Source organism: Chionomys nivalis, chromosome 6, assembly GCF_950005125.1.
Source record: "Chionomys nivalis chromosome 6, mChiNiv1.1, whole genome shotgun sequence".
Taxonomy (NCBI): domain Eukaryota; kingdom Metazoa; phylum Chordata; class Mammalia; order Rodentia; family Cricetidae; genus Chionomys; species Chionomys nivalis.
This window is the reverse complement of record NC_080091.1, coordinates 52,495,360-52,522,415: the sequence shown is the minus strand read 5'-3', so window position 1 is coordinate 52,522,415 and position 27,056 is coordinate 52,495,360. Positions and strand designations below refer to the sequence as shown.

The 27,056-nt window shown below is 37.7% G+C and overlaps 1 protein-coding gene and 1 non-coding gene across 6 annotated transcripts in view; both read right to left on the bottom strand.

Annotated features, from left to right (window-relative positions):
• Positions 1–27,056, bottom strand: part of Slit2 (slit guidance ligand 2) — a 344,943-nt gene that overhangs the window by 307,081 nt on the left and 10,806 nt on the right. For all 5 annotated transcript variants that reach the window (XM_057771564.1, XM_057771568.1, XM_057771566.1 and 2 more), the window contains one exon: positions 20,346–20,417. In XM_057771564.1, coding sequence (XP_057627547.1) covers positions 20,346–20,417 — 72 coding nt within the window. The remainder of the gene's footprint in view (positions 1–20,345; positions 20,418–27,056) is intronic.
• On the bottom strand, positions 2,108–2,211 carry LOC130876676 (U6 spliceosomal RNA). The gene has a single exon (XR_009057328.1). It is a non-coding gene; the product is annotated as a U6 spliceosomal RNA (small nuclear RNA).

The window sequence follows — 27,056 nt, the reverse complement described above, 5'->3', positions numbered from 1 at the left end:
TATTATTTTCAGGGGTGTGATTTTTGTCTACACTGCATTTGTCTAACTCTACGAAGTTCTGTTACTGTGCCTGTCTAAAACACCCGATTGTCCTAATAAAGACATGAATGACCAATAGCAAGGCAGGAGCAAGGATAGACAGGACTGGCAGGAGAGAGGGTAAATGGGAGAAACTAGGAGAGAGGAGCAAAAGAACAAGGAGAGGAGGACATTCAGGGCCAGCCAGCCAGCCAGCTACACAGAAAGTCATGGAGGAAGATGTAAAGAAAGATATAAAAAAATAGAAAAAAATAAAAGCCCAGAGGCAAAAGATAGTTGGAGAAATTTAACATAAGCAAAGCTTGCAAGAAACTAGCCAAGCTAAGGCCAGGCATTAATTACTAAGAATAAGCCTCTATGTGTAATTTATTTGGGAGCTGAGTGGTGGGCCTCTCAAGAAAGCCATTACACAACAAAAAGTTGATGTACAAATGAGGCAACCAAAAAATGAAAGAACCTCTAACTAAGAAAATGAAAAGATTCCCTTGTAGAAAATTTCTGAGGCTCACAGAGATTTTTAGTAATTAAAAAATAGTAGTCTACCCACTCCATGCAAAAAGAAGGCAAAGAAACTGTAATCTTAGGAAATGTAATTTTGTGCTCACAAATTAAAAAAAAAAAATGTTAAATAAGAAGGCTGTCTCTAGTTCTTGACACAGAGTTAATCAATGCTTTTCACTTCAGTTTGCACGTAACTGAAAGCTATCCAAACCTAGCTATCTCACAGGGCAAGCATCTCAGGGATGGAGGTCCAGGCACTGACTGTAGCATCTTTCTCATTTCTTCATCTTCAAGGTCAGCGTGTCCAACAGCTTCACTCCTGGACTCAACATGACCCCCAGTGTGACCAGGTTGCCATGCTTCCTGACTTAGAAAAAGACAGAGAGAAACAGAGAATGGGGAAGATAAGCAAAAAAGAAATGAAGGAAGAAAAAGAAGAAGAGACAATACCCCTGGAGAGGATATCTAAGTCTCTTTCTTTTGTAAGAAGAAAGCAACATGAACTATAAAACTGGTGATTGAGAATTACCAAAGAAATGCAGTGTGTTGACTGACTTATCCTAGGCAGTCGGCCACTATGAGCCATGAATTGATCGGGCACTGGATCCAGTTGGGGATCCCCTGGAAAAGTGAAAGTGGATGAGGCTGGACACAGAGAAGTTAGCTACAGTTAAGACTTGGGTATTTCAGAGACTGATGGGAACATCCTCACTGGCAAGCATATGTGTAGCACATGAACTCAAAAGACTGTCAGGGTTCCTAATACCACCACAGTGAAAGGACACCCAAAATTTGCATACTTCACTGACACCATGGCAACATGTGGGCTTTTCAATATCTTAGTAAGATAAGTGCACATTATGGACCTTTAATGGACAGGTGAGACAAGGCCCAAATTCTCATGCTGAAACCAACATTTTAGCTCCTCTCGCTAGCACACAAATGCTGGGTTCTCTCTCTTCCATAGTAAGTTAACCTAAAAACTATTATTTTTTTTCTTTTCATGTTTTAGATTTTTCAAGACAAGGTTTCTCTGTATAAGAGCCCTGGCTGTCTTGGAAATCTCTTTATAGACCAGTCTGGCCTTGAACTCATAGAGATCTTCCTGCCTCTGATTCCCAAGTGCTGGGTTTGAAAGAAGGAAGAAAGGCTTTTGCTAATTTTATTTGGTGGGAGATGAAGAAATGGTTCGGTGATTGAAATTACTTGCTGCTCTTGCAGAGGACCAGGTCTGGTTTCCTACACCCACTCCAGACATCTCACTACTACCTGTAACTCAATCTCCAAGGAATTCTGGTCCTCTACTGGCCTTTCTAGGCACTGCATGTACAATGTACCCAAGCAAGTACACACACACACACACACACACAATAAAGACTAATACATTTTTTAAACTTTTTTCTCAAGACAGGGTTTCTCTATAGCTTTGGAGTCTGTCCTGCAATTTCCTTTGCAGACCAGGCTGGCCTCCAACTCACAGAGGTTCCCCTGCCTCTGCCTCCTGAGTGCTGGGATTAAAGGTGTGCGCCACCACCACTCAACAAGGTTATTTTTTCTTTTTCTTTTTTTAAATATGGAACACTTCACGAATTTGCGTGTCACCCTTGCGCAGGGGCCGTGTTAATCTCTGTATCGTTCCAATTTTAGTATATGTGCTGCCGAAGTGAGGACTTTCCTTTCCTTTTCTTTCTTTTTCTACATTTTACAAAATCTATCTAGCTCATTCTATGTGATTGCTTCTACGACAACTTCTCGGGGAATAACAAAAGATAATAATAATCGGTAACCAACATTTTGAATACTAAGAAGATGAGAGAGAGATGAGGGCTAAGGTTACTGTGAAGAGACAACTGTTCTATTAAACTGTTAGAAGCAGAAGTGGAAATTGTAACCGTCACTGAAAATTTGGAGCCTCAGATTAAACCCCCCACCTGAGCATTGCAGAGGAAAGACACATTTAGATTTGAAATGTACTATCCTGAAGTCATTTACTCAAGAAAAAGTTCCAACAAATGGAACCAAACAAAAGATGGTAGTATAACAAATAAAACATGACGTCAATCTCAAGATGCAAGAAGTATCAAGAGAGCTATCAGTGTATGTCTCTTTCACATTTGTTTTGCATGCATGCCTCGTGTGTGTGTGTGTGTGTGTGTGTGTGTGTGTGTGTGTGTGTGTGTGTGTGTGCAATAAATGCTTTGATTTGAGGAGAGTAAAATAACTATCCTGATTGGATTTGCCTGGTGGCAAGTAAATTATGATGATGAACTGAAAGTCCTACCTGGCTATAAACCTCATCTGCCTACTAAATATATTAAACTGGCAATTGAAGAATGAATCGGGAAAAGGCTACTAATATTTGCCACAACTGATGGACTTACCATCTTTCTAGGACTTACTCACGCCTCTCTCCCACTCTCTTGTCCTTCATGATGTGGCCTATGTTTCCCAGCAGAGCTGTCATGATACACTGTTTCTGTGCGGCTAGATTTGCTAAAACAGATAATGACTTTTTATGTGCAAGCACTGTGAGTTTTCCCCACTCCCTGTACAAAGAATACAACTTAAGAGGATGGTAATAAATTGCTGGATTGAATACAGTGACCAAGCAGAAAAGACTAATAAAAATGTCACAAACACATGGTGTAGAATGGCAAAGAACGTGGGGGCACACTGAACAATAAAAGCTTCTGCCTCAGCAACTCAAGGACACAAAACAATGAAATAAGAGTATTTCTCTCAGTTCCTCCTACCGCAGGATTAACTTCCATTTTGTGGTCATTTTGGAGAAAAAAAAATTTGCAAATTAAATAAACCAAGCCACTTTACTATACACATATACATATACACATTCCAACTGATGACTGGGTGATCCAAATGGTATAGAATACCACTGTTTGGGGGCTTTCATCATTTAGATATGCCAAGGAACTAGTTGATAAAAAAAGTCTCTAGTGTAGTGTATGTCCACTGAACAATTTTCAGATTGCTATTCTCCTTAAATTGAAACACTTTGTGTTTCTTGGTAATGTAAGTTACACCCATATACTCTCACCAGCATGACTGCCTAAAGATGAGCCAAACATGGACAACAAGAATAGACATGCGTGAGACTTCAACCATACACTGAGAACTAGATAACTAGGGAGTGTTGAGAGTGAGAGACAGTGTAAGAGCACACCGATTGGTTTTCCAAGGTCAAATGGTCAGACCTGACAATATACATACAAGTAATACTATAACAAGTGAGCAGCTTGTATTTAGGAATATATGTGTCTAAACATATACATATATGCATTCAATAACAAGCTAAAAGAGAACATGGATTTGAAAGAAAGCAAAAAGGGGTACTGCATAGCATAATGGGGAAGAAAAGGGGGGAGAAGTGACCTAATTATATTATGATTTATAAAATAATAAAAGTAATAAAAGGCAAAGATATTTCAAAAGAAAGGCCCGAGTGCTGTCTGCAGTGTATGCATCATGAACAATGATTCTATGAACCTATTGCTTTTTCTCTCTCCCTTTTTTTCTCCACTTAGGAATATTTAGGTGCTTTTTCCTTGTGATTACTGTCCTTGCTAGTACAAGAGAAGAATACAGCCAAGTCTTCAAAGACTGTTCAACCTATGGAAAGCATTTACCTAGTTAATTAATATCCCTAAGACTCAAAATGATTGTATAATATGCGAGACTTAGTCAAAGGAGCACAATTCTAAGTTCCAAGGCTATACAGTTTTGTGGCCTGACCACATTAACAAGTAAATAGAAACATACGATCTCTATTGTTTGGACGTGCATGGCAGAAAAAAGAAAGAGGCCCCGAGTTGTAGTGGCACCTACTGAATAGCAGTTGTCAGGTTGAGGGGAAATGAAACAGGGCCTGGTGAATAACAAAGCCAGGAAGGATTTCCATATCGAAGGAGCATGAGTGAAAACACAAAAATTCCAGAAGAATATAAAGAATTGCCTACAGACAGTACATAGTAGGAAGGTCAGGGCAAGTAGCTAGTGGTTTGTCTCTACATTGCTAGGCTTTCCATTCTAACACCAAGGAGGGCATGGAGAAAAAAGGAGAACTTCGCCAGAAGCAAAACCAAAACAACAACAAATCATTCTAATATTATTGTAAACCTCTGGGTATTTTTCCTAAGCCAAAGCCATTTGATCTATGGATCATAGCTACCATTAATTGAACTCTGCAGCAGGTATGTCTGTGAATCTTCCTATTATTCAGCGACAGCATTACTCTGATTTAATCTAGTCTTACAGCAGAGGACACTGAGACAAAAGAATGACCAAACATGTTCCAAGTCATATGGCTACTAGCCACTGGAGTCAGGACTCAAACGCTGGCTAATGACTGAGCCCACATTGACTCAATCAACCAACATTGCTTAGATAGAAGCCGCTACTCTCTACCTTCTCCATGCTTCCATTCTAGTTCGACAGATAACAGCATATATAAACAAAACATTCAGGACAGGTAGCAGTGTTGGAACTCAAAGAGAAAACCAACACAGGGAAGAGGAAAAGAGTTTGGTGCAGTGTGTGCCTATGCTTCACTATGCAGAACACCTTAAGTACTGCAAAAGGGATCGTTTTAGCATTTAATAACATCTGAAAATATAATTTAAATATTGAAGGCAATTTGAAATGAGTTTTAAACTTACCTTTGAAGATTTACAATAATATTATTTCTATTTATTTCATTCCTGTGTTAAATCCTTCATATCTCAGTTATCTTGTCAGCTAGTGCTAGAAAATTGTCTTGGGCACAATAAGGAACACATTAGCTTTGCAGTGATTTCAATCAGAGACAAATGCACATAAAACATCATTGTCTGGCAACATGATCTATGTGGAGCGGGTGAGAATTCATAAAGGATGCACTCAGCTCAAAGAATGTATAGTCTATTATAAACTGCTTCCACAGCACACTCCAGGATTCCCAGTGACAACGGCAAGGGAAAGAAGTCAAGCTAAGTAAAGTCATGACAAGTATAGCTGACTGGTTTTACATAGCCACCCATATGCACTTACAGAGACACACACAAACACACGTCCCTAATACAAATACGATTCCTAAGTTAATAAAACTGTTACATAAATATCTAAGTTACTCTAACCTTCAGCACAATTTCAAAATGCAAAGGTCACCTTTGTAGTGGTTAAGATAGACAAAGACTGCACAAAGTCATGCACCTCACCATGCTGATATCAGAAAGGTAATTAATTATATGCCTAAACTACCATGTCTAAAATAATTTCTAATTTAAAAATGCAATCAGAACTACTGAGAAATAATTAATTGGAAGAGTTAATAGTACTCTTTCTTATTTGGGTTGACAGGAATAAATAGGGCAAATGAAGAAAGAGGAAGGCCACCCAGTCAAATAACTTTGTGAACAATTTTCTTATAAGATATATTTCATGGACATTGGAGATTGATGTATAAGTGCACCAGAGATTTGTCTTTTATCATGTTCCATCCACTGGAATTTTCTCTTGGATCTTCAAGGACACATATAAGAATCACTTCATTAACATATTGTATGACATAAAATTAGTGTACAAAAAATACAACGTGTCAGAATATTATGTGCAGGAGAGCTAAGAAGAGGAGCTAAACAGAAGAAAGCTAAAGTGAATCATTCTAATGAAAGTACAACAGAAGTTCCTATAAAAGATGTCACAAGGATGACTGTATATAATACTGATGTGTAAGCAATGACTTTTTAGCTCAAAAAATCTTGTATCTGCCTATATTTGAATACTGTTCTTCAACCCAGTTTCGTTAGAAGAGGAAGTTCTATCTGGACACCATTGTTACGACGACTTGCTCTTTTTGTTTTTTAATTACACTAAGGCTTTTAAATAAGAAGAGGTCAAACACATGTGTCCATATTAAAAAAACTCTACCAAATTTATAGTTAACTTTTATTTCTTTGTAAGATTTAGTGAGGTTGCTTCATCTAAATTTGACTAAGTATCCTTTTCCTTGGAGAGCAACAATGTTATAGGCAGCTCATGACAACAAAAATCATTACAGCGCTAAGAGTCTGAAAGCCAGCTCTGTCATCGCCAAGAACGAAGGAGACACTATTTTTTAATCTCTTTAGGTGGGGCTTATTAGCTTGAACTACAGACTTGGTGATGGTTTTTAATGTAATTACTAAAGCTACAGATGTTATTCTTGTTCATTCAGCTTCACTATGTCAAACACATCAACTAAATTACAAGGGATTATGTACTTGGTGGTAAGACGAAAAAGGTATTTCTATTTATGAAATGTAACTGTGTAACTCCCCCCCACCCCCCATGGGTCTGTAAATGAAAGAATCCAGGGTGGTAAGTTGGAGCATCTGATTAACAACTTTGCTGTAAACTATCAATTAGGTGTGTAATTCATTCCAGGAAAGGGAGGGGGTGACAATACCATCTCAGCCAGGGAGCTGCTCCCCTAGGAAGAACAGACCTCACGTGCCAATTGCCTTCAGGTATGTCAATTGCTTTTCAAAAGGTTTGGAGAATTAATTGTCCAGGTGCACAATGCATCCCAAGTAGAAAATGACTGAGAACCATGGCCCTTTCTGTCAAGCCTGATGCATTAAAGCTCATAACAAAAATGTGAATGTGCAAACCTTCATCAAGGGTATCTCTTATTTCATATTTGTTTGCCTTCTCTGAACCTTAATCCAGCTCTTCATGCTACCGTTCGTAGTGTTTAAGAGGAAGACAGCAATTGACACTGTCAGTTTTAGCCACTCACTGTATATTGAAGGATGATCAAGCATCAAGATAGACTGGTAATCACATAGAATCGACAAGCTTCCTTTATGTACCGCTCTTTATTAATCTAAGGCTTTAGATAATTCCCATTCAATAGAACAACTGTGCAAAATGTACAAAGGCTGCATGTATTTAACAAAAGAACCTTCCTTATTTTAAAAAATGCTAATAGAAGAGAAGTGTCCCAAAATCACTCATAATCCCAGATTCCAGACCTAATAATTCAATCCCTGGCTTGCTGTAGTGAATAATTCAACCAGTGTAATTCTTTCAAGTTCTATAAGGAATCCCTAACAAATTTATGAGAAAGAACCATAAAATTATCTTAGATATATTACAATCTTCTCCCTTCCCTTAATTATTCTGGACTATCCAGTAGAGTCTGGAAGCCTTTATTCAACAGTGTTCCATCTTCTAAAATCATGACATAATACAGCTAACTACAAATTCCTTTTCAGAACCATGCATATATATATTCCTGCAAAATATCTTAATGTTTGAAGTAAATTTACAAGTTTGTATTGGGCCTACTAGACCTCCTAAGCAAAGAAAGAGACATTCCAAAGGGTCAGGTGACTCTGCTCAGCATCTGCAGCTTGTGAGAAAGACTTCACGGAATGATGTTAGTAGAAGCAATTTTTGATTTCTCTTGAAACACTCTTGTCACAGAGCCTATTTATTTCCAAATTCAATGTACTCCTATGGTCTTTTTTCAATTCAATATCTGTTGCAAAGTATTTATTTATTGATCTATCTATTTTAGAATCCATATGATATATGACACCAAGAGAAAGGTAAGACAAGATTTTTTGCAAAAAATAAATAAATAAATAAATAAATAAATAAATAATTTTTAAAAGAATATTACATGGGACAGAAAGTAGCACAGGCTAGTTACATAGAATTTACTGTATTCCAAGCACCACACATACACAAATTGCAGTGTGTCCTTAGTGAAAAATCTACTTCACACAATGTAATAAGGTTCATTCTAAAAATATCCTTGCTTTACACATAAACTTGAAGCTTGGAGCAGGTAACTGAGTAACATTTCCAGAGTTATCCATTAAGCCTTCCAAAGCCAGTAATGCATAAAGAGTGGGCATTCATAACTGCTAGGTTATAATAAAAGTAGGGCGGGGAGCTCAGAGCTTTGAAAAGGCTTAATGGAGGTAAAATTCAATGGGGGAGGCTAAATGTACTTCTGTGTGAGGAGGCAAGGTAAAGGCCCAAAAATGTGTGGAATTTCTAAGCAACAACAACAACAACACACACACACACATCTGCTTGCAGCCATGATAATGGTAACAAATAATGGGAAATTAAAAGGTTTTGAGTCTTCAAAGCCTGAAAGAATAAATTGATACAGTACGGAAGTTAATTCTAACTAAAGTAATCACTGCCAGAGACAATACAGAGCATGGCTAGATGTCCAATCTCCTGATTACAAAACATTGGGCAAGTACCAAGCTCATTTGCTACACTATATGTATGTATGTGTGTATATATATATATATATATATATATATATATATATATATATATATATATATTTTTTTTTTTTTTTTAAGGTACAAACTGAGATTGCCTGAAAGGAAAATCAGAATCCTTCTTTTTAGATCTAAAAAGAGCTTCAAAATAGCTAGTATATGGAATTTTAACTGTGACTTTCTCAGTATAAAAACAAATGTCTAGCTAAATTATTTCCTATAATTCCAAAAATATTTCTTTGTCAAAGGATCTGATATTCACAAAATCTTTCTTTTACTCTCAGTATATCTACCTCTTAATATGTGTGTTATGAATCTCCACACATACCACCTGGCCATTCTGGAACTACAGGAGACAGAGAAAACTACATCGCTTCCTATACACTAGATACTCACTACATTAATAGTCAGATTTTTGTCCTTTTAACTTTACATTTTTGATATTCTGACTACCCTAACCAAAAATGTAGATTCTTGTACAAAGGAAAGGAAAGTTTCAATAGTTTCCTCGTTGTGTATATGAATAAAATCTGAGAAAATAAACTATACTGGGGAATAAAAAGATTTATGTATATTAAAGTAATACAGACTTTGGATCAAAGTAAGGAAAACATATAACCCTAACCCCAAAACACCCAGCAGTGTTTCTTAAATAAGAACATATCTCTGGCCGGGCGGTGGTGGCGCCGCCTTTAATCCCAGCACTCGGGAGGCAGAGGCAGGCGGATCTCTGTGAGTTCGAGGCCAGCCTGGACTATAAGAGCTAATTCCAGGACAGGAACCAAAAAGCTACGGAGAAACCCTGTCTCGAAAATTAAAAAATAAATAAATAAATAAATAAATAAATAAATAGAACATATCTCTGCTCAAAGTAGGGTGACTTTAAGGGATTTGAAGAGCACTCAATTGTCAAGGTCTCCTACTGTGAATAATGCACAAAGTAGGTTCGCTTTTAGGTATTTGATATAAAATTAAGTTAGATAAGGAACTGGGCATGAGACTCAGATGACAAAGTGCTTGTTCTGCATGCTGGAGGTTCTGGGTTACGTCCCCAGCACTGTATACACCAGATGTAATCCCAGCACCCTAGTGTGGAAGCTGGATATCAGAAGTTCAAGAGCATCTTCTCCTCTGCCACATGAGAGTTCCAAGCCAACCAGAGAGGTAAAAAACAAGTGCATAGACAGGGATAAACTCTTTTTGTTTTGGCAAGGAAAGAAAGGTGTGCTTAGAAAAGAAGCCCCATTGTGGCTAGTAAAATGGTTCATAAAGTAATAGTGCCTTCTACACTCTAAATTCAATCCTCAGAATGCAAAGAAAGCCTGATATAGTAGCTCACATCTATAATCCCAGTATGCTCTAGGCAGAGAAATGGGAGGTAGAGACTGGTCCAGTGGTGTAGGAAGTCCTTCTGTCTATGTTTTGCTTTTATGGGGTAATAAATAAATCTGTTTCGGTCAGTGGCATTGCAGGAGCATTGCAGGAGTTCCAAACAGATAGAAGAGGAGAGAGTAGGTAGAGTCAGTGAGAAGCCATGTATCCACCCGCAAGAGACAGACACAATGGAACCTTTCCAGTAAGCCACAGCCACGTGGTGATATACAGATAAATAGAAATTGGTTAATTTAACATATAAGAGTTGGCTAGAAATACGCTTAAGCTATTGGCCAAACAGTATTGCAAATAATATAGTTTCTGTGTGATTATTTCAGTTCTGGGCAACTGGGAACAAACAAGCAGCCTCCCACAACACAGTGGGAAGTTCAAAGGCCAGCATGCCTGGAGTACTCAGAACAGCAGCGACCAAGAGACAAGCTGTATCAAAAAGTAGAAGAAACAACCAACTCCAACATTTTCCTATAACCTTTCCACACAGGTCATAGAAGTGAGTGTGTGTACATCCATACACCCACAGTTAGACACATACCCATATAGGTAACATTAATAAATATAATAACATTTTTAACATGGAAAGTCAGAAACACTACATTATGATAGGATGGTAATTCCTAGAAAACTTTAAGAAACATTTTACTATGTCAGTATACAATCTGGTCAAAACCTTCAGTTTCACATGTTCAGATGGAAATTCATGCCCAGATTAAATGAGAGAAGTTCATGCACATTTTTAAACGCGTCTTGAAAGTGTCAGCAAGCAAGCTGCAGCTTCTCCCAGCACATTCTGTGCTTCCCATGTTACCCATCTTGCAGACGACCATTCCTTTTTAGTCACTGGCTCATAAAAGAGCAAGAGAGAATTAAGATATCTGAGAGCTCTCGCTCGATATTTTAGTGAGGTAATTTAGAACTTTCAGGATAATGGCATTATTCTGCTCTATTGTCTATATATAACTTTCATCAAAGCAGTAGCTGTCTCCAGAGTAACTGCAATAAAATAATGTACTTTTTTGCCATAAAGTTTTCTAATGTCTAATACCTACTTTGAGCCAGACTTATGAAACAGTGCATATACAGTAAATTCAAAGAAAAAATGTTTAAAAGTAACACTCCAAATTTATTAAACTAATTGAGATTTATTGATAACTTTGAATGCTTTGTAGTCAAAAGTTTAGACTCTAACTTAACCAATATTGATATATTTATACATTTACAAACTTAGAAATCTTTACCCAAAATGTTTAATTAAGATATATTTTAAATTATTAGTCTAGGAACTTTTTAAATAAGCATTCCACATTGAAAATTGAATTTCAATTATTATTACAGAAAAAGAGGGGGTCAAGGTTAAACTGTTTGTCTTCCTTAAAAAGTTTATCATGTCCATTGTGTCTCTACTTAGAAAGAGAAATTTCAATGAAACTCAGATATTAAAACCTCCCAGGAAACCAACAGTGAAAGCTGCTAAGAATTTCACAAGGTTCCCCCCCTTTGGTGTTAATTAAATGATCATTTAACACTGCAATGTACACACACCATTTTCATCTCCTGACAGCACAGCCTGTTATAAATCCAGGGTAATAAAAGTCTCGGTGTAAAGGCTCTGAACTTAGTTCCCACAACACTCTAAGATGCCTTGTAGTGTCTAAGGTTAAACATCCAGACACAAAACAAAGCTTGCGCCTACTCAACTCGCAGGCCAATTTTCCCATCGCCTAGTGACCTAGGTAACACTGTGAGCAATAAAGAATAAATTTAATTTCTCCAGCATTTTGTGAGGATTAGGAACAATTGTTGGCTTGCAATGACTTTTTATCCTTGGATTCTTTTCCTCTGGAGCATTCCTCCGGTCCTAAACGAGAATTCTGGTGGTTTAAGACATAGAACAAACAGAACTTTAAATTAGGCTTTTTTTTTCAATCAATTGGAACAGTTGGAGGGGCAGCGATCAACTTTTCTCCTTGCTGCACTCAGCTATTCACATCAAGCTTTAATCTTTCACTTCAAGAAGAAACCTATAGTGATGGAGCAAAGCTATCTTCCCTTGATTCTTTTTGCAGACTTAACTTATTTCTACTTTCTTTCAGATTATTTTAAACACTGAAATCAAGTTGCTAAACTCAACCATAAACATTCATTTGGGGTCCAATAAGCAGTGATGTTTTCCTAAAAACATTTTACACTACAAATGGTATGTCCTGGTGTGGATGATGCAAAAAGGCAACCTTTTTTATTCCTCTCTCTCTCTCTCTCTCTCTCTCTCTCTCTCCTTTTCTGTGACACCTTTTCAACTTCTGTCCAAAGATTTCCTAAATCACAATTTCTCAAAATATCTAAAGAACAGCCCCCCCTCCAAAAAAAAAGTCAAGGATGAAGAAATAGTGTGGTTATGAAACACAGATGATTAGGTACCTGTGAACAATGAGAAATACAAGCATTGGGACAAGACAAGATGAAACAAAAATATCTCCTGACTCTGATTCATTTAATTGTAAAGCAGTGCTTAAAAAGAGTTTGCAATTTTTATCGCATTTTGAAAAAAAAAATCTGGAAAATACATTTAAAACCACACATGTACTTTAAAATACAGAGGACAATGCCCCAGACTTTATTATCAAAACTTTATGAGAAAATACTGTGAGTGAAATACCATATTGTCTTAATTAAGATAGACGGTTTCACTGGTACTGAAAATGACCCAAAGCAAGAAACTGATGTGAATTGGGAAGACATTCTCAGAATCTTTTCTGATATTCTTGAAAGACTTTACTCAGAAGACTTTTCCTTCACTTTCTCATCCAGAAAGACACATCATTAAAACAGCAATTTAAATGTGCCCTAACACATTTAACTTGTTCCTACCCTGATCCATTTTATATATGAAGTTTAAAACTACTTTCGTCATCAAATGGGAGAGCGAAATAAGAAATTAAGAGTACCCTGGTTATGACACATCTTCTAAAGCCAAGAGAAATGAAATAGTATATGTGTACAGTTTATGTCAGTGCATGATGCTGGAATGATCAGGCAATTTTGTATATCTACTAGCTACCAAACCGAAGACTGAGTGCAAGGTGAAGTGATAGCTTCAGGAACATTGCTGACTGAGGGAAAATTACATGGGTGAGTCTTATCTTCATTGTACTCGCGATGAGACATTAATAACAACAGAAAGAGAATTTTCACCCTCCTTGAAAGCTGACAATGTTACTTTGAATATAGAATCTGACTGAAACTTGTGATATCTCCCAGAAAGTACATAATATGATCCTTCCAATTTCACTGGTAAGAAAACTTGATTCCAGAAGCAAGTGGCTTCCAGAGATAAAAATAAACCCCAGATTTTCAGTGTAATGTATACAATACTTCAAAACACTTTCTTCAGAGCAAATCAACTTGATTTCAATGAACTAAAATACAATGTAAACATGTACACACATTAAAACTCCTTCAGGGTTTCCATCAGTACATATATCTAAGATAAAATTTATATAGAATGTAGTTCCCAAATAACAATCTTGAGATTGCCATGACAACTTAATAATTTATAACCAAGGTTTAATATATATATATATACATACATACACACATATATATACATATATATATATATATATATATATATATGAGAGAGAGAGAGAGAGAGAGAGAGAGAGAGAGAGAGAGAGAGAGAGAGAGAGAGAGATTGATTGATTATTTTGGGGAGTTGAAAGCCAGACATGTAAATACATGCTTCAGGAAACCTTACAATACTCATGAGCTCCCTAGGTTTTAATTTACATATTAGTTAAAGCAGAGGCTTAAGTATCACTTCCCATGTAAAGGTTACATAACACGCCAAATTTTCCTCTCATATTATAGTGTTCTCCAAACCCAAAGCAGAATACCATGAGTACTTATGGGGGCAGGTAATGTAATGATTAAAAGCATATGTATGGGCAAAGCTAACATTTTTTAAGCAGATTTTCAACAACCTCCTTGCTCTAGGCTTTCTGGTGCCAGGCACTCTCTCGTAGATTTCACAGCCAGACTCCACGTGGCAGGTGTCACAGAACTCTGTTCATCACCACTAACAAAGATACTAGCTACCTCTTTGAAGAAAAGCTGTAACATCAAGTTGGGGTAATCTTAATTACAATCTATAATTTCATTAGATTTATGACATATAACTCCTACAAATATGTTGTTTTTTTAAAGAAAAAATCCAAAGTAGTACTTTTGAATAATTTGCTTAGCATTGTTTTGCTGATCTGTGGCAATGGTTGCTCTGAAGTATATACAGGTACCCTTATGTCATTTTCTTTTTCCACACACTTAAAAATTAGCCTTTGATACCTGAAATGGTGGCACACTCCGGTTAGTCACTGTACTACTTGGGAGGCTGAGGCAGGAAGAGTGTCACAGTTCTGGGCCAGTCATGTCTGCATTGTGAATTTCAGGCCAGACATGGCTAGCCTACTGAGATGTCTCAATAAGTCAGCCAGTCAGTCAGTAAATAAATAAATAAATAAGTAAATAAATATCATTTAAATTAATATTTGAATGGTAATTTTTTTTCATCTTAAATTCTTGTGTATATCTAGTAGTAAAACCAGTCTCTCAGGCCAAGTAAAAACAAGCAATGTTACTTAATAAGTAATAAAGGGCTGGCATTTTAATTACTGGAAGTTAAGCCTTCGATACTTTCTGTCTTCGAGGCTCTTTGCTTTCACACATAAGCAGTCAATCGGATCCGTCACCGAAGTTTCGATTCACAACACACACAATGCTTCCCCAATTGCACTCCAGGACAGATGGGCTCTTCCTGCAGCCCTTTCACACTCACTCAGCACCTGAGACTCTCAGGCAGGCTCAGCAGTGAAGTCAGCGGTAGCCATCACTGTGGCTCCCTCCAAGAGTAATGATCCCAGTCTGGACAATGGTAACCTTAGCAACTGTAACCTGCAATTCCTGCACAGCCAAAGTCAGATTTATTGTGGCAGGGGCAAACAGGCCAAGAGTAAAATGAAGCAGGAAACTATGGCACCTGACACCTCTAGTGGCCCACACTTTAATCAGAGCTGGCAGAAATTAATTCAAGAGGAATTTTTACACAGCTCCACTGTAGTATTCTGCCTTTATGGTTGACTACAAGAATCCTAATGAGACTCTCTTGACATCCCAAAACAAGGTTAGTCATACATAAGTATAACATTGCCTCAAACTAAGGTATATTTTGCTTAAATGAAAAAGTAAAAGGGGTATCATTTTGATTGCACTGTGTCTACTGAAACCATTCAATGTTTAGAAAACCCAAGGGAACCAAGCATTTAATTAGTCACGTTATCTCTTAAATTAAATTTGGTTTTCCATAATTCATAATGCCTTCTCAGAGTTACCACTTGCTCATTCAAGTTGCAAACTCGGAACCCAACAGAGACTTAATTCAATACATCAGTTATTGAGACCTCACAAGGGTCAAGTCTCACACTAGATCCGTGGGGATATTAAATCATTTTCGCAATATATTCACAGAGAATATTGATAAACACAATTATAAAACAAAACTTAGATTATAATTTGCAAATATAAACATGGTTTTAGTTTGTGAATTTAAAATTTTTATTTGCAACAGCATATTCTTTTCTTGAAACTACCAAAATCAATGAAAAATTGTGCTATGAAAGTAAGGAAAAATGAAATAAAGACAGCTTAGTTGCATGTCTGTTACACTAGAGAAATTGATTTGTTACCTTAGTATAACAACAACAACAAAAGTTGCCTTTCTAAAGTTTCCCTTGCCTATAGTGATCCCACAGTATTCTGACAATTTGAGGTTTCTTAAGAGAAGGGTTGCCACACGACCAATCAATTTAAGCAGTGAAAAAAAAATCTATTCATCTTCAGTAATAGTTTACTAGCCATAAAAAAAAGCATTTGGCTTTAACATTTATAATCTCAGGAAGTTTGGTAGGCCTCAAACTCCTTGCGGAATGATTCCTAGTTTGAAACCACAAATAAAACTTCTATTCAAAAATAGTGTAATAAAGTGTGCCATGAGGACAGAGGTAGATATATTTTATTTTGTTGTTTTCATTGGGATTTGGAAGATACCAGAGAAAGATGAGTTTCTGTAAAGTGCCTTGGACACGCAAACTCCGGTGAGATGTCTGGGTAAATACAGTAATACTCAAAGAAATAAACTGGAAACCACAAAACAAACATTTTCAATCAGTTGCTTATTCATGGTACCATCAGTGAAATTCCTCTCCAATGAGCCTGAATAAGCAGCTGCAAACTCAGCCGGGAAATGGAGCATCGCACACTTGCAAGCTACCTTGCAGGACAGGCTTATCTGTGTTTTACATATGCTGTTCATTGGGTTCAGTCCCTAGTGGCCACCCTCTTCAAACTTCACCACAGTCTGCTGCAGTTAACTAGCTCCAGATTGCCCTGAAACGAACTCTCCTCCACTCTTAGGTGGATCATAAAAACGCAAAACCTCAGAATGAGAGGCGCAAAGGGGAGGAAAGGGTCTCCCTGTAGAAGGCAGGGAGCCGGTGCTGTCTCTTTTAACCTCCACCCTATCATCCTGTGCTTTCCCTCTCCTTACACCTCCCATCTGTCAACAAGGGCTTGTAATTTTATTACACTGTCCTGTAGTTTACACAGAGTTGGGATTATTTTACAGAGTTCTGTTAATGGACTGGATAAATGGTAATGCTATTTAAACTAGTCTCCTGCCCCAGCCAACACAGCTGTGAGTGTACTACTCTTTCTGAGCAAACATCTTGACCTGAACATGCAGTGTTCTCTTGGCCCTTGCAAAGAGAAATTGGAGCAGACAGCAAAGGTAAAGTGTGTTTGGCCGCTAGCAGCAATCAACCGTGTCAAATCATAATTCATATACAGTGTACCCCCTTTTGCTTTTATATCACATTTACAGTCTGCAAAATGCATGTGTGACCGGCATCTCATTTTCAGCCAAAAGTCAAATGATGACTATTCATTACAAAAATCTAACAGAAATCTATATAATGTCTAATGTATCAAGATAGATTCCCTATAAGCTAACAATGCTGAAAGCAAATTCCTAGTTTATAAACTATATTTTAAACTGGTTATCTTTCTTGACTAGGAATATATAGTGAAAATATGTTAAATAAAATACACAATAAGTAAAAATAAAGAAGTAGATATTAATTAGCATAATTTATGAAGAAAAATAAATTTTACGAGAGCTGGTACTGTATATATGCATGGCTCTACTATGTCATTCAGCCAGGCAACAATGGATGTTTTTAAAGATACACATCAAGCAACTAGACAAATATTTTCTTTATGCTAATATTCCTTTCCTGTTATTTGTCAGAATTCTTATGCCCCTTCAAGTACAATGATTCATTCTGACGGAGCATCCCAGGGGCTACTTTTGAATGTGAATTTAAACTCATTTTTCCATCCACTACGATATTTATTTCAGGTGAGCAACTAGACACCTGTATCATGTGATGTGAAAAAACCATGAACCTACATCCTTGGCCTTCACAGATATATGAGCCCAGGGTCGGAGTCAGATCTTTTACTTTCTGCTTCCTAAAGACCCTTAATGTTGGCTGTTTCATCTCACTGGTAGTATCATTTAAAAAGTTTAGTTCATAACTTTTCCTCTCAAGGGAAATCCAACAATTAACAGTTCACCTACATCTATCTCATTCTTGTGATGCATAGGATCCTCAGCTCAAAGCAAAAATATTGCTGATGTGAATGTACAGGCAATACTCACACTCTTACGACTATGGCTCACCATTAGGAGACTGAAGCAAGAGAATTGGTGCGGATCAAAACTACTGAATGCTATATAATATGTTCTAGGGGTTCATGGCTTACAGGATGGGAGGAAAATCAGAGAGAAAGGGGAGTCCGGAAGGAAAGAAAGGACGGGAGGAAGGAAAGGTGGGGAAGGAGAGAGGGAGGTAAAAGAGAGGAAAGTAAACCTCTATACTTCTATTTAAAGAAAATGTCAGTCATCACATAGAGATACTCTGTCATTATTAATCATGATGCCATGCTAGGTTTATGAATAGTACAATATTTATATATGTATTATAACTATAGGTACGAATGATAAACATATTTAGCTTCTATATTCTCAAGGGAAAATGATTTGTGGCAGACAGGCACAGAAATATCCCAAGAACATTTTCTAGCTGCCCCTTCCCCTTTTTGAACATGCCTTCAATTAATCAGGAAACTCTGTCTTGTGGAATCTATTCCTCTTCGGTTCACTTCTCAGAGCTTTCATACGTCCCATCATAATGACGTTTCAGAAAAGTATAAAATCTTAAAATTTAAGGAGAAACTTCTTTGCTCCACTATGTGATATTGTCAAAGAGGTCTAACAGCCAAACAGTATAACTTGCTGCTGGGGACTTCTCCAGTGCGTTAAGTCATGAAACAGCTCCTTGGGAAATCACTCCCAGCACTTCTCAAGAAGACATGAAACACTCCTGTTTCTCGGAGAAAATGTGAGGCTACTTCTTATGTTTTTCATAGTAAACTGGTAAAAGACCACAGCCATTCCATTTAAGTTCATTTCTGCAGTATATAAGGAAAAAAATAACAACCAAAAAGTGCACTCCAAAGACACTGCGTGCTGCTTTTGTATGCACACACTGCTGACAAAGTCATAGTCCTGCAGGGTCACGGCATGTAAGTTTCAAAATCTTTACAAGTTTCTTTATTACCCGCAACAACTAAAACAGAAAGAGCGGTATTATCTAAAAAACAAACCTGGCCATTATGCCACTAACTGCAACTATTTAAATATGTTTGAATTGCTATATATTTTATGTATGCATGCATAATTTTATGGAAGGCTACATCCTACTTCCTGGAATAAGTAGCCCTTCGAGATCATTTGTTAAGAGAAGTTTCTTTGATTTTTAAAACTCCACTGACATAGTGCCAGTTAAATAGCAGAGCTCACAAACAGAATTACAGACTGTGGTTTTGACTCTCCTAAAGGAAGTGATGTCAGGAAAGAGAAGGTGTGTGTGTTTGGCAGGGGGTGGGGGGGATCAGCTGGGAAATATCTTTGTTTTGTGAAATGAGGTATCAGGAAAACTGACCTCACAGACATCCTGTTTTCAGTGGGGAAGAGTATGGATAGGGCCCCCCCCAACACACATGCACACACATGCACTGCTGGAATTGATAACAACAATTTTGAACCTGTAGGCTACAAAGCTTTGGCTACAAAATCGAATTCGGAAAACAGCACTGTATTCACTTTCTCTACAAACACTTCCATATGGGACTTCCCCAAAATCCAGGTGGGGCCAGTCCAGACAACTTACTTACTCTATACATCCCAGGCATCATGTCACAGCAAACATGAACACCGATAGTCATTGGTATTTATCTTTTCCAGCATTTGGAGTGTATCTGCCATCTGTGCAAAGCCACGCACACAGCAGAACAGTCTCATTTTCAAAGCTTTCATAAACGTGTTTTCACTATTACGCATTAGGTCAGTGATCAAGCATTCCTGGGAGGAAAAACTGATCCCACCTAATACTCACAATGTGCTTTTTTTATAAGAACAACTTCCCCAACAGCCTATGAGATAATCTGATATGAAAGCCTTGCCTTCCAGCAGTTCACATTGCGGAATTCGTAATTCTGCCTAAAGAAACTCTTATGAAAAAATTTACATCTTTAAGTGCTTTAGGATAGATAATATGCACAAACTAATAAACGCGGCTCCTCGAGTACCAAAACAATTCCCAACAAAGCTAACAAAAAGAACCCAACTTTACAGGAAACACCATCTAAATGAAAGACCAGTAGTAATATTCCTCTTAAAAATTCGGTTTCTATTGAGCACAAGGCAAACCCCTCTATCACCACATAATCAAAACCAAAAACTGCAATAACAAACAATTAAGCCACAAAATGCTACATAAATAAAGCCACTGGAACCACCAAAGATCTTCCATTTCCTTCAAAAAGCAAAAGGGCAAACTTTCAATCTAGGAATCTATTAACACATGGATTCCAGGAAAGTGCAAGAAAACACCCACAAATCTATTAATAAAACACAAGGTCAACCAAAAGCAACAGGGAACACTTGTGTCTACTTACAGCCGGTAGAGCTTCGCAGTCCCAAGAAATAGCAGCTCAGGAAACAACTGAAGATTATTTCTGTTTAAACGCCTTTGGAGAAAACAAAGAAAAACAGAGCTTATGTTACACAGAAAATACGTAACAACGAGGCTGTGCTTTGGTAGCGTCGTGCCTCCTCCTGCATTTCTAGAAATAACGGAATGACATTCCAGAGAACCCAGGCATCGCACACCAAAAGTTGGTTACACCTTTTATTACATGGCACTTTACAGTTTCCCATGTGCTTAGTCAGGTGGTTACTGGGACCTAAATTCTCAACTCACCCTCCCTTCAACATCAGGCACACATGACTAAATGGGACTTCCTAATCCAGACACAACTTCAATAGAGGATATGCATATTAACACAGTAAACTATGTTAAAAGAATTCAGATTCTCAGAAGGTCAAGATTTTCAGACAAGGCACAGTAGACAGATTTTTCAATTTTATCACTATCTATTTAACTGGGGATAGAGCCTGAAACAGTGTCTATAAGACTTTCTCTTCATAGGTGAAGTCAGAATTTAAAAAAAAAAAAAAAAAAAGCTGATTTATTTTCTGTGTGAGTGCGCTAAATGATTGTGCCACTGATGCAAAGCTAGGGACTTTGGAGAGATGGCTCAGAGGTTAAGAGCGCTGACTGTTCATTCCAGAGGTCCTGAGTTCAATTCCCAGCAACAACATTGTGGCTCACAACCATCTGTAATAAGATCTGGAGCCTTCTTCTGCAGAATACTTTATAAATAATAAATCTTTAAAGAAAAAAAAAAAAAAGCTCTAAACCTCAATCCACAGCTCTTGACCGATCACTGAGTTGATTTACTTTCTGTGTGAGTAAGTAGCATTTCAAAGCTGATTTACTTTCTGTGTGAGTGCGCTAAACGATTGCATTGCTTTTATTTTTGGTGTGTTTTAGGTGCTTTGAAGAGGAATCTAATTGCAAGATTGTTTTAGATGTTTCAGATGCCTCTAATAGTAATCTAATTACAACTCTATCAAGACCCAATCTCTGGTTAAGCTCAATGGGAGTGTGCACACCTACTAGAGAAAGTAAAGTAAGCAAAAGCTATCATTGATAAACTAACAATCCAACCCTACCAGTTGTATGTAAATACTTTAATCAACTGAGTGACAACTGCCTACTGTTCTGCTTCTCGCAAATCTAAATATGCTGATGGGTAGCTAGTGCAAGCTATCTATACAAATGACGTACAAGTTGATTGACCTCCAAGACCAATGGCACCCTGAGAAATGCGGAAACTAGTCTTTAGGACAGAGGCTAAAGATGTCCTGACTTTTTTTTAAAGGTTTATTAGGTGTAATTAAGAGGCTGCTTACTTAGTCTCCACCAGGCAGCAATGAGACCAGTGGTTGTATTTTCTAAGAAAGTAGATATAACCCTAATCAGATAATAAGGGTTTCTTTTGTCAAAGTCACCTTAAAGCAAGAAGACCTGCTTAAAGAAACTCTCCATTTGCAATTAGAAGATTCCAAGAAGAAGCTTTATGTATTTTCCTTTGCCTGAAAATGGCAGCCTAAAAGCAGGGTCTGCATTTAAGGGAGTAGCAGGACAGGTGAGCAGAAGAATGAGGGTAGTCAGTGCTGTGGTCTCTGAACATGCTTAGAAGCTGCTCACCTACAGAGCCATGCTCAGCATGTCATAAAATACATACCAATAACGATGTGATCCAAGGTGCAAAGAGGAGAATTAGTGGTGAAAGGGTGGATTGACCACCATCAGTGCACCGATTTTTATGAATGAACCACATAATAAAGTGAAACAAAAACCTTTTATTCTATCTTTTTTTCCTTGGGCATGATGGGATACTACGTTCACTATCCACCATGTTTCCACTTTAAACAAAATAGCTTCATTGTGACTTTGTGATGATAGCATCTGAGAAAGAGAGAAAACCAAAAAAATTCATTCACAAGCACCGAAAATTCATCCACATTTGGTAAGAGTGACAATAATTTTTTCAGGAGTTCTTTGGGAGATGTATGCAGAGAATGCCTACCTAACCCGATTTCTAAAATGACAGACATGGAGTTGGTTTTATTTTTTTTTTTTTTTGGTTTTTCGAGACAGGGTTTCTCTGTGGTTTTGGAGCCTGTCCTAGAACTAGCTCTTGTAGACCAGGCTGGTCTCAAACTCACAGAGATCTGCCTGCCTCTGCCTCCCGAGTGCTGGGATTAAAGGCGTGCGCCACCACCGCCCGGCATGGAGTTGTTTCTTAATCATAGTCTAAGCACTGGCTTAACAGTCCTCAGTTGATTCTTCAGCCCAAATAGGCATGCTACTTCTGTGAGAGGCAGCTTTCCATAGAGAGCTTGCCCTTCCAACCAAACAGTGCTTTCTAACATCCTGTGTGAAACCCCAGCTATCCTCTGTAAACTCCGTGCCTCCCTTGGCTGTGTCCCCAGAGCGTTTGATAAGACCCCTTTGCACTGTATAATATTGACTCATGTGCTAGTCTCTTTCCCACTGGGCTGCGAGCTCCTCAAATGTCAAGACCCGCTCTTTGTTCTCCTTCTTCTTCCTCTGGCACTTACTAGGTTAGAGCTGCATTAAAAAATACAAAGCAATCTCCTGCTCTCATTCAGCACTCCCCAATCTTCCCCGGCATGTAGTAGATTTGTATTGTGTTGAATGAAGACTGACTGCTCTCTTTGCATTTTGATACAGTTCAGGGAAGACCCAGTATATTCACTTGACATTAGGACCACTTTGCTTTGGCATGCTCCCTGAGCCACCAGCCACCACCCAGCTAACTGAATCCCTGTCATCCAACATGCTTGCATGTACCCTCAATATGCCCTTCCTTCTTCACCCACCACACTTTGTGAGAATCAGTTAAGAGCAAAAGGAGTTTAGTGCATGTAAATAAACCCCAGCGCATAAGTGACTGACAGCTTGTTCTAAACCTCTTAATACATTGGTAATACATTAGCAAAACATCATAGATTATGAGAAAGTAGATACTGAAGTCCTGCTACTGGTAGTGTCTTTCTCTTTATGGTTGTAACCATTTTCACATTCCCAGCGTTTCTTAACTGACACCACAAACCCCTATCTGATGCGTTTTAGACTATGTGGATCACTTCATACTTATTCCAGCATTCTCACAGCAAGTAACACTCCACGTGTTTTGGTAAGAAATCTCCAGCTCACAAGCAGAACTAGCATGTGGCTTCCGGTGGTGTGATCCCACACATCGGGCTTCACCAAGGTTCTTTGTTCCTCACCAATGTTTCAAAATAATGTAATGCTGAAAGTTTCCTTGAGAAAACCAGTCCATTTCTGAAACACCTTTGAGCTTATCAGATGAAAATATGACACTCAATTTAATATTTAAAAGACATTATCTATGAGAGATTGGCAAGATGGTTCAGTGGGTGAGGAGCTTGCCACCCAAAATTATAAGCCTGGCAAACTAAGTTTGATTCTTGGAACAAGTATAAAAGGAGAAAGAGGGGCTAGAGAGATGGCCCAGTGGCTATGAGTACTGGTCTTTCAAAAGATCCAGAGTCAATTCTCAAAACACATGGTAGCTCACAACTGTCTGTAACTTCAGGTCTAAGGGTTCCAACACCCTCACATGGACATACATGCAGCCAAAACACCAACCCACATAAAATAAACATAAATAAATCATTTTCAAAAGAAAAAATGTGGAAGGAAAGAAACAACACTACAAAGTTCTTCTGTGACTTCCACATACACACCTTAGCATGCAGCTCTCCTTGTGTAGTCCAGCACACATGTGAGCACACACATGTACACACATACTAATAATACTAAGGATTTTTTCTGAATTTAATTATTTCTTCATGACAGGGAATGTGTCTAAACTAATCGTGATGCATTTTGTTTTGAACATGAGGCAAGACAATATCACAAAAATAGCAGGCGTACTAAAGGAAGAGGGATATATCTGGCTCTAGTTCTTTTCCATCATGAACATGGACATGTATACATAATAAGGTTAAATGGATGGAAACTTTTTCAATAAAAAGTCACCAGAGTCCTTCAAATTCAATGAATTATTTAAAAGAAAAAATTCTTGTGAATATCAGAAATTAAATCCCTAAAGGGCATATTTTTAAATCTGCAGTTACTTTAGAGACTATTAAGATACAAAACAATCACAAAACAGAGCTGGAGAAACAGCAGTTCTGCTTCTAATACCACAAAAAAAACATCATAGTGACTTAAGGAGAGGAGTGTCACGATGTGACCTCGAATGCAAATGAGCTGACATTTAAAGTGATGGTCCCAGGACAGGACAACAGGAAGGGTTGTTGCATAGGATTATTGATGAGAGACCACACAAAGTACTCCGTAAAAAGACGCAGTCATGCCCAAGGTTAGAAGACAGAGCATAGTCACACCAGTTCTGCGTCATCACCCTGGGATACAGTCTGGTCACACCAGTTCTGTGTCATCACCCTGGGATACAGTCTGCCCACGAGATCCGACAACCATTTGAGGAGTCTCTGGATCGTGACTCATGCTTTCAGGAAGATCTGTGTGGTGTGCTTCTCTGAGATAGCTTTTCTAAAACCCAAGATAATTAAAGATGCTAGATCTGTGCCGCCTGCTGTTTCTGAGTATGACTTTCAGATGGATAAATGATCTCAGAGCTATCAAAACACTGCAGACCTCTGACTACCTGGCTCAGACGCTTTTTCTTAAATTATTATCTTCCATCTGTTCTGGTGACTTATCCTTTCATGGACACTATAGTATCTAACTTTTCTTAACTTTCATATTAGTTCAATGAATACTTTACCTCAAAATAACCTTCCATCTAATTCAAAATGCAAACTTAAAAGAGTTTACCAAAACCAATGAAAAAATCTGTGTGCTTCATATCCACAAATCAAGGCAAATATACTTCAGTATCATGCCTTATTCAGTAAAGATTGCCCTAAAAAGTCCCATTGCTTTCCTACTCTTCATATATAAATGATCCATCCTAAGGCTAATAACTCTCCTTTTTGACTCTTCAGATGAAATTTCTACTTGCCCATTTAAAGTATTGTTTCTTGACATTTGTAAAGCGAATGATTTTATCTTACATAAAACCAAAGTTTACATTTTGGGCAGTTGTATCATCTAGCTTGTTTTAAATGGTTGAAAGCTTTTTCTTTATTTTTCTTTCCAGCAGCACTCACAATGATCATCTCATCTTCTGTGCCCCCTTTGTTAATAAAAACGCTGTTTCCTGCTGACATCCTTCACTCAATGTTACTCTACATATTAAGAGAGAATAGAAAATACTCTTTAAAGATCCTGAGAAAAATATTCATTTTCTTCATATCATCTGACCCCATGAAGAAACTCAAAGTGAAAGTAGCAAATACAGATGGATAAACATAGTATATTCATACTTTAAGATATAAAATACCTTTAAATTCAACTTCAAAAATTCAAAATTCAAAAAGAAGTTGTGTTAAAATCTGTAACTGCAGTTTTTTAAGTGCCGTGTAACATGTGTTCTGAGAAACTGAGTACATTACCTCCCTGATCCCTGCACTGTTAGTGTGAGACAGATCTTCATAACTATCTCTATTTGAAACTATCCCTACTGATAACACAAGCAACAATACAATAAATGAGTGTTTTGCTTTGGTGAGCTAGCAGATGATATTACAAGGCACCACAGAGCAGGAATTGTTAAGATAGTCCACATGAATACCATTATCACCACAGTCTAACAGAATATGGCACTGCTTTTGCACTAAAGCAATCTTCCTGATTCCCAGGGAGGATGGATGCTGTAAAGAGGACAGGCAACAGCTTGTGTAGAAGGCATCTTAGAAGGATACTTAGCACCCACAACTTATAGTATGCCTTTTTGTTCCCAAGATTTCATTATTACTAATGTCCCCTGCCGTTCAACAGATATAACTTGTTTTGAAAACAGGAAAATACATGTAAAGTCCAAAAAAAAAAAAAACAAAAAAAAAAACAAAAAACAAACAAACAAAAAAAAAAAAAACCTCCCCTTCTATGCAAGCTTGTGAAATGCACCCTGGAAGGCATAATTCAAGCGGAAAGGTATCCAAAAGCATTGAAAGACAGAACTAAATGTAAAATATTTGACATTCGCTGTTTCCACAAATACACTGAAACAGTGCAAACTCAACTCCTCATTTCAGGGAAAGCATAAAGGAAACAGCATCCAGCAAACAATGTCACAAAGGATGAGCCCAAAACAGATGTGGGAAAAATAAACACCCTCTGCTGCCTTGGAATTTATAAAATAGTCGGCAGTGGCAAAGGGGTCTTCTAGGCACCCTTTGACTTCAGCGCCCATAAAAACACACTGCAGTGAATGTTCTGCTATACTTGCAGGAGCACCCTCTCATGAAAGCTTCCTAAAACCACAGTCAGTAACAGAATTTTTAAAAGTCCATATGCTGCTTGGGCATGCATCAGAATTGAGGCATTTAACAGCTATCAATAGCTTAGCAAAGTTTTACTTTATGTGATATGCATACTCTGTCTCTGATATATTTAAGAAAAAAAATGTCTACCAATTTAACAACAGGGATTCTAAACCAATGTGTACGATGCCAGAAAAGAGTCCCCTGAGATGAAGTTGGATTCTTTACCACAGAGATTAGCATTGTGAGATATTCTTTACAATAAGAAGCATGAATGTGTTCGGTTGTATATACGC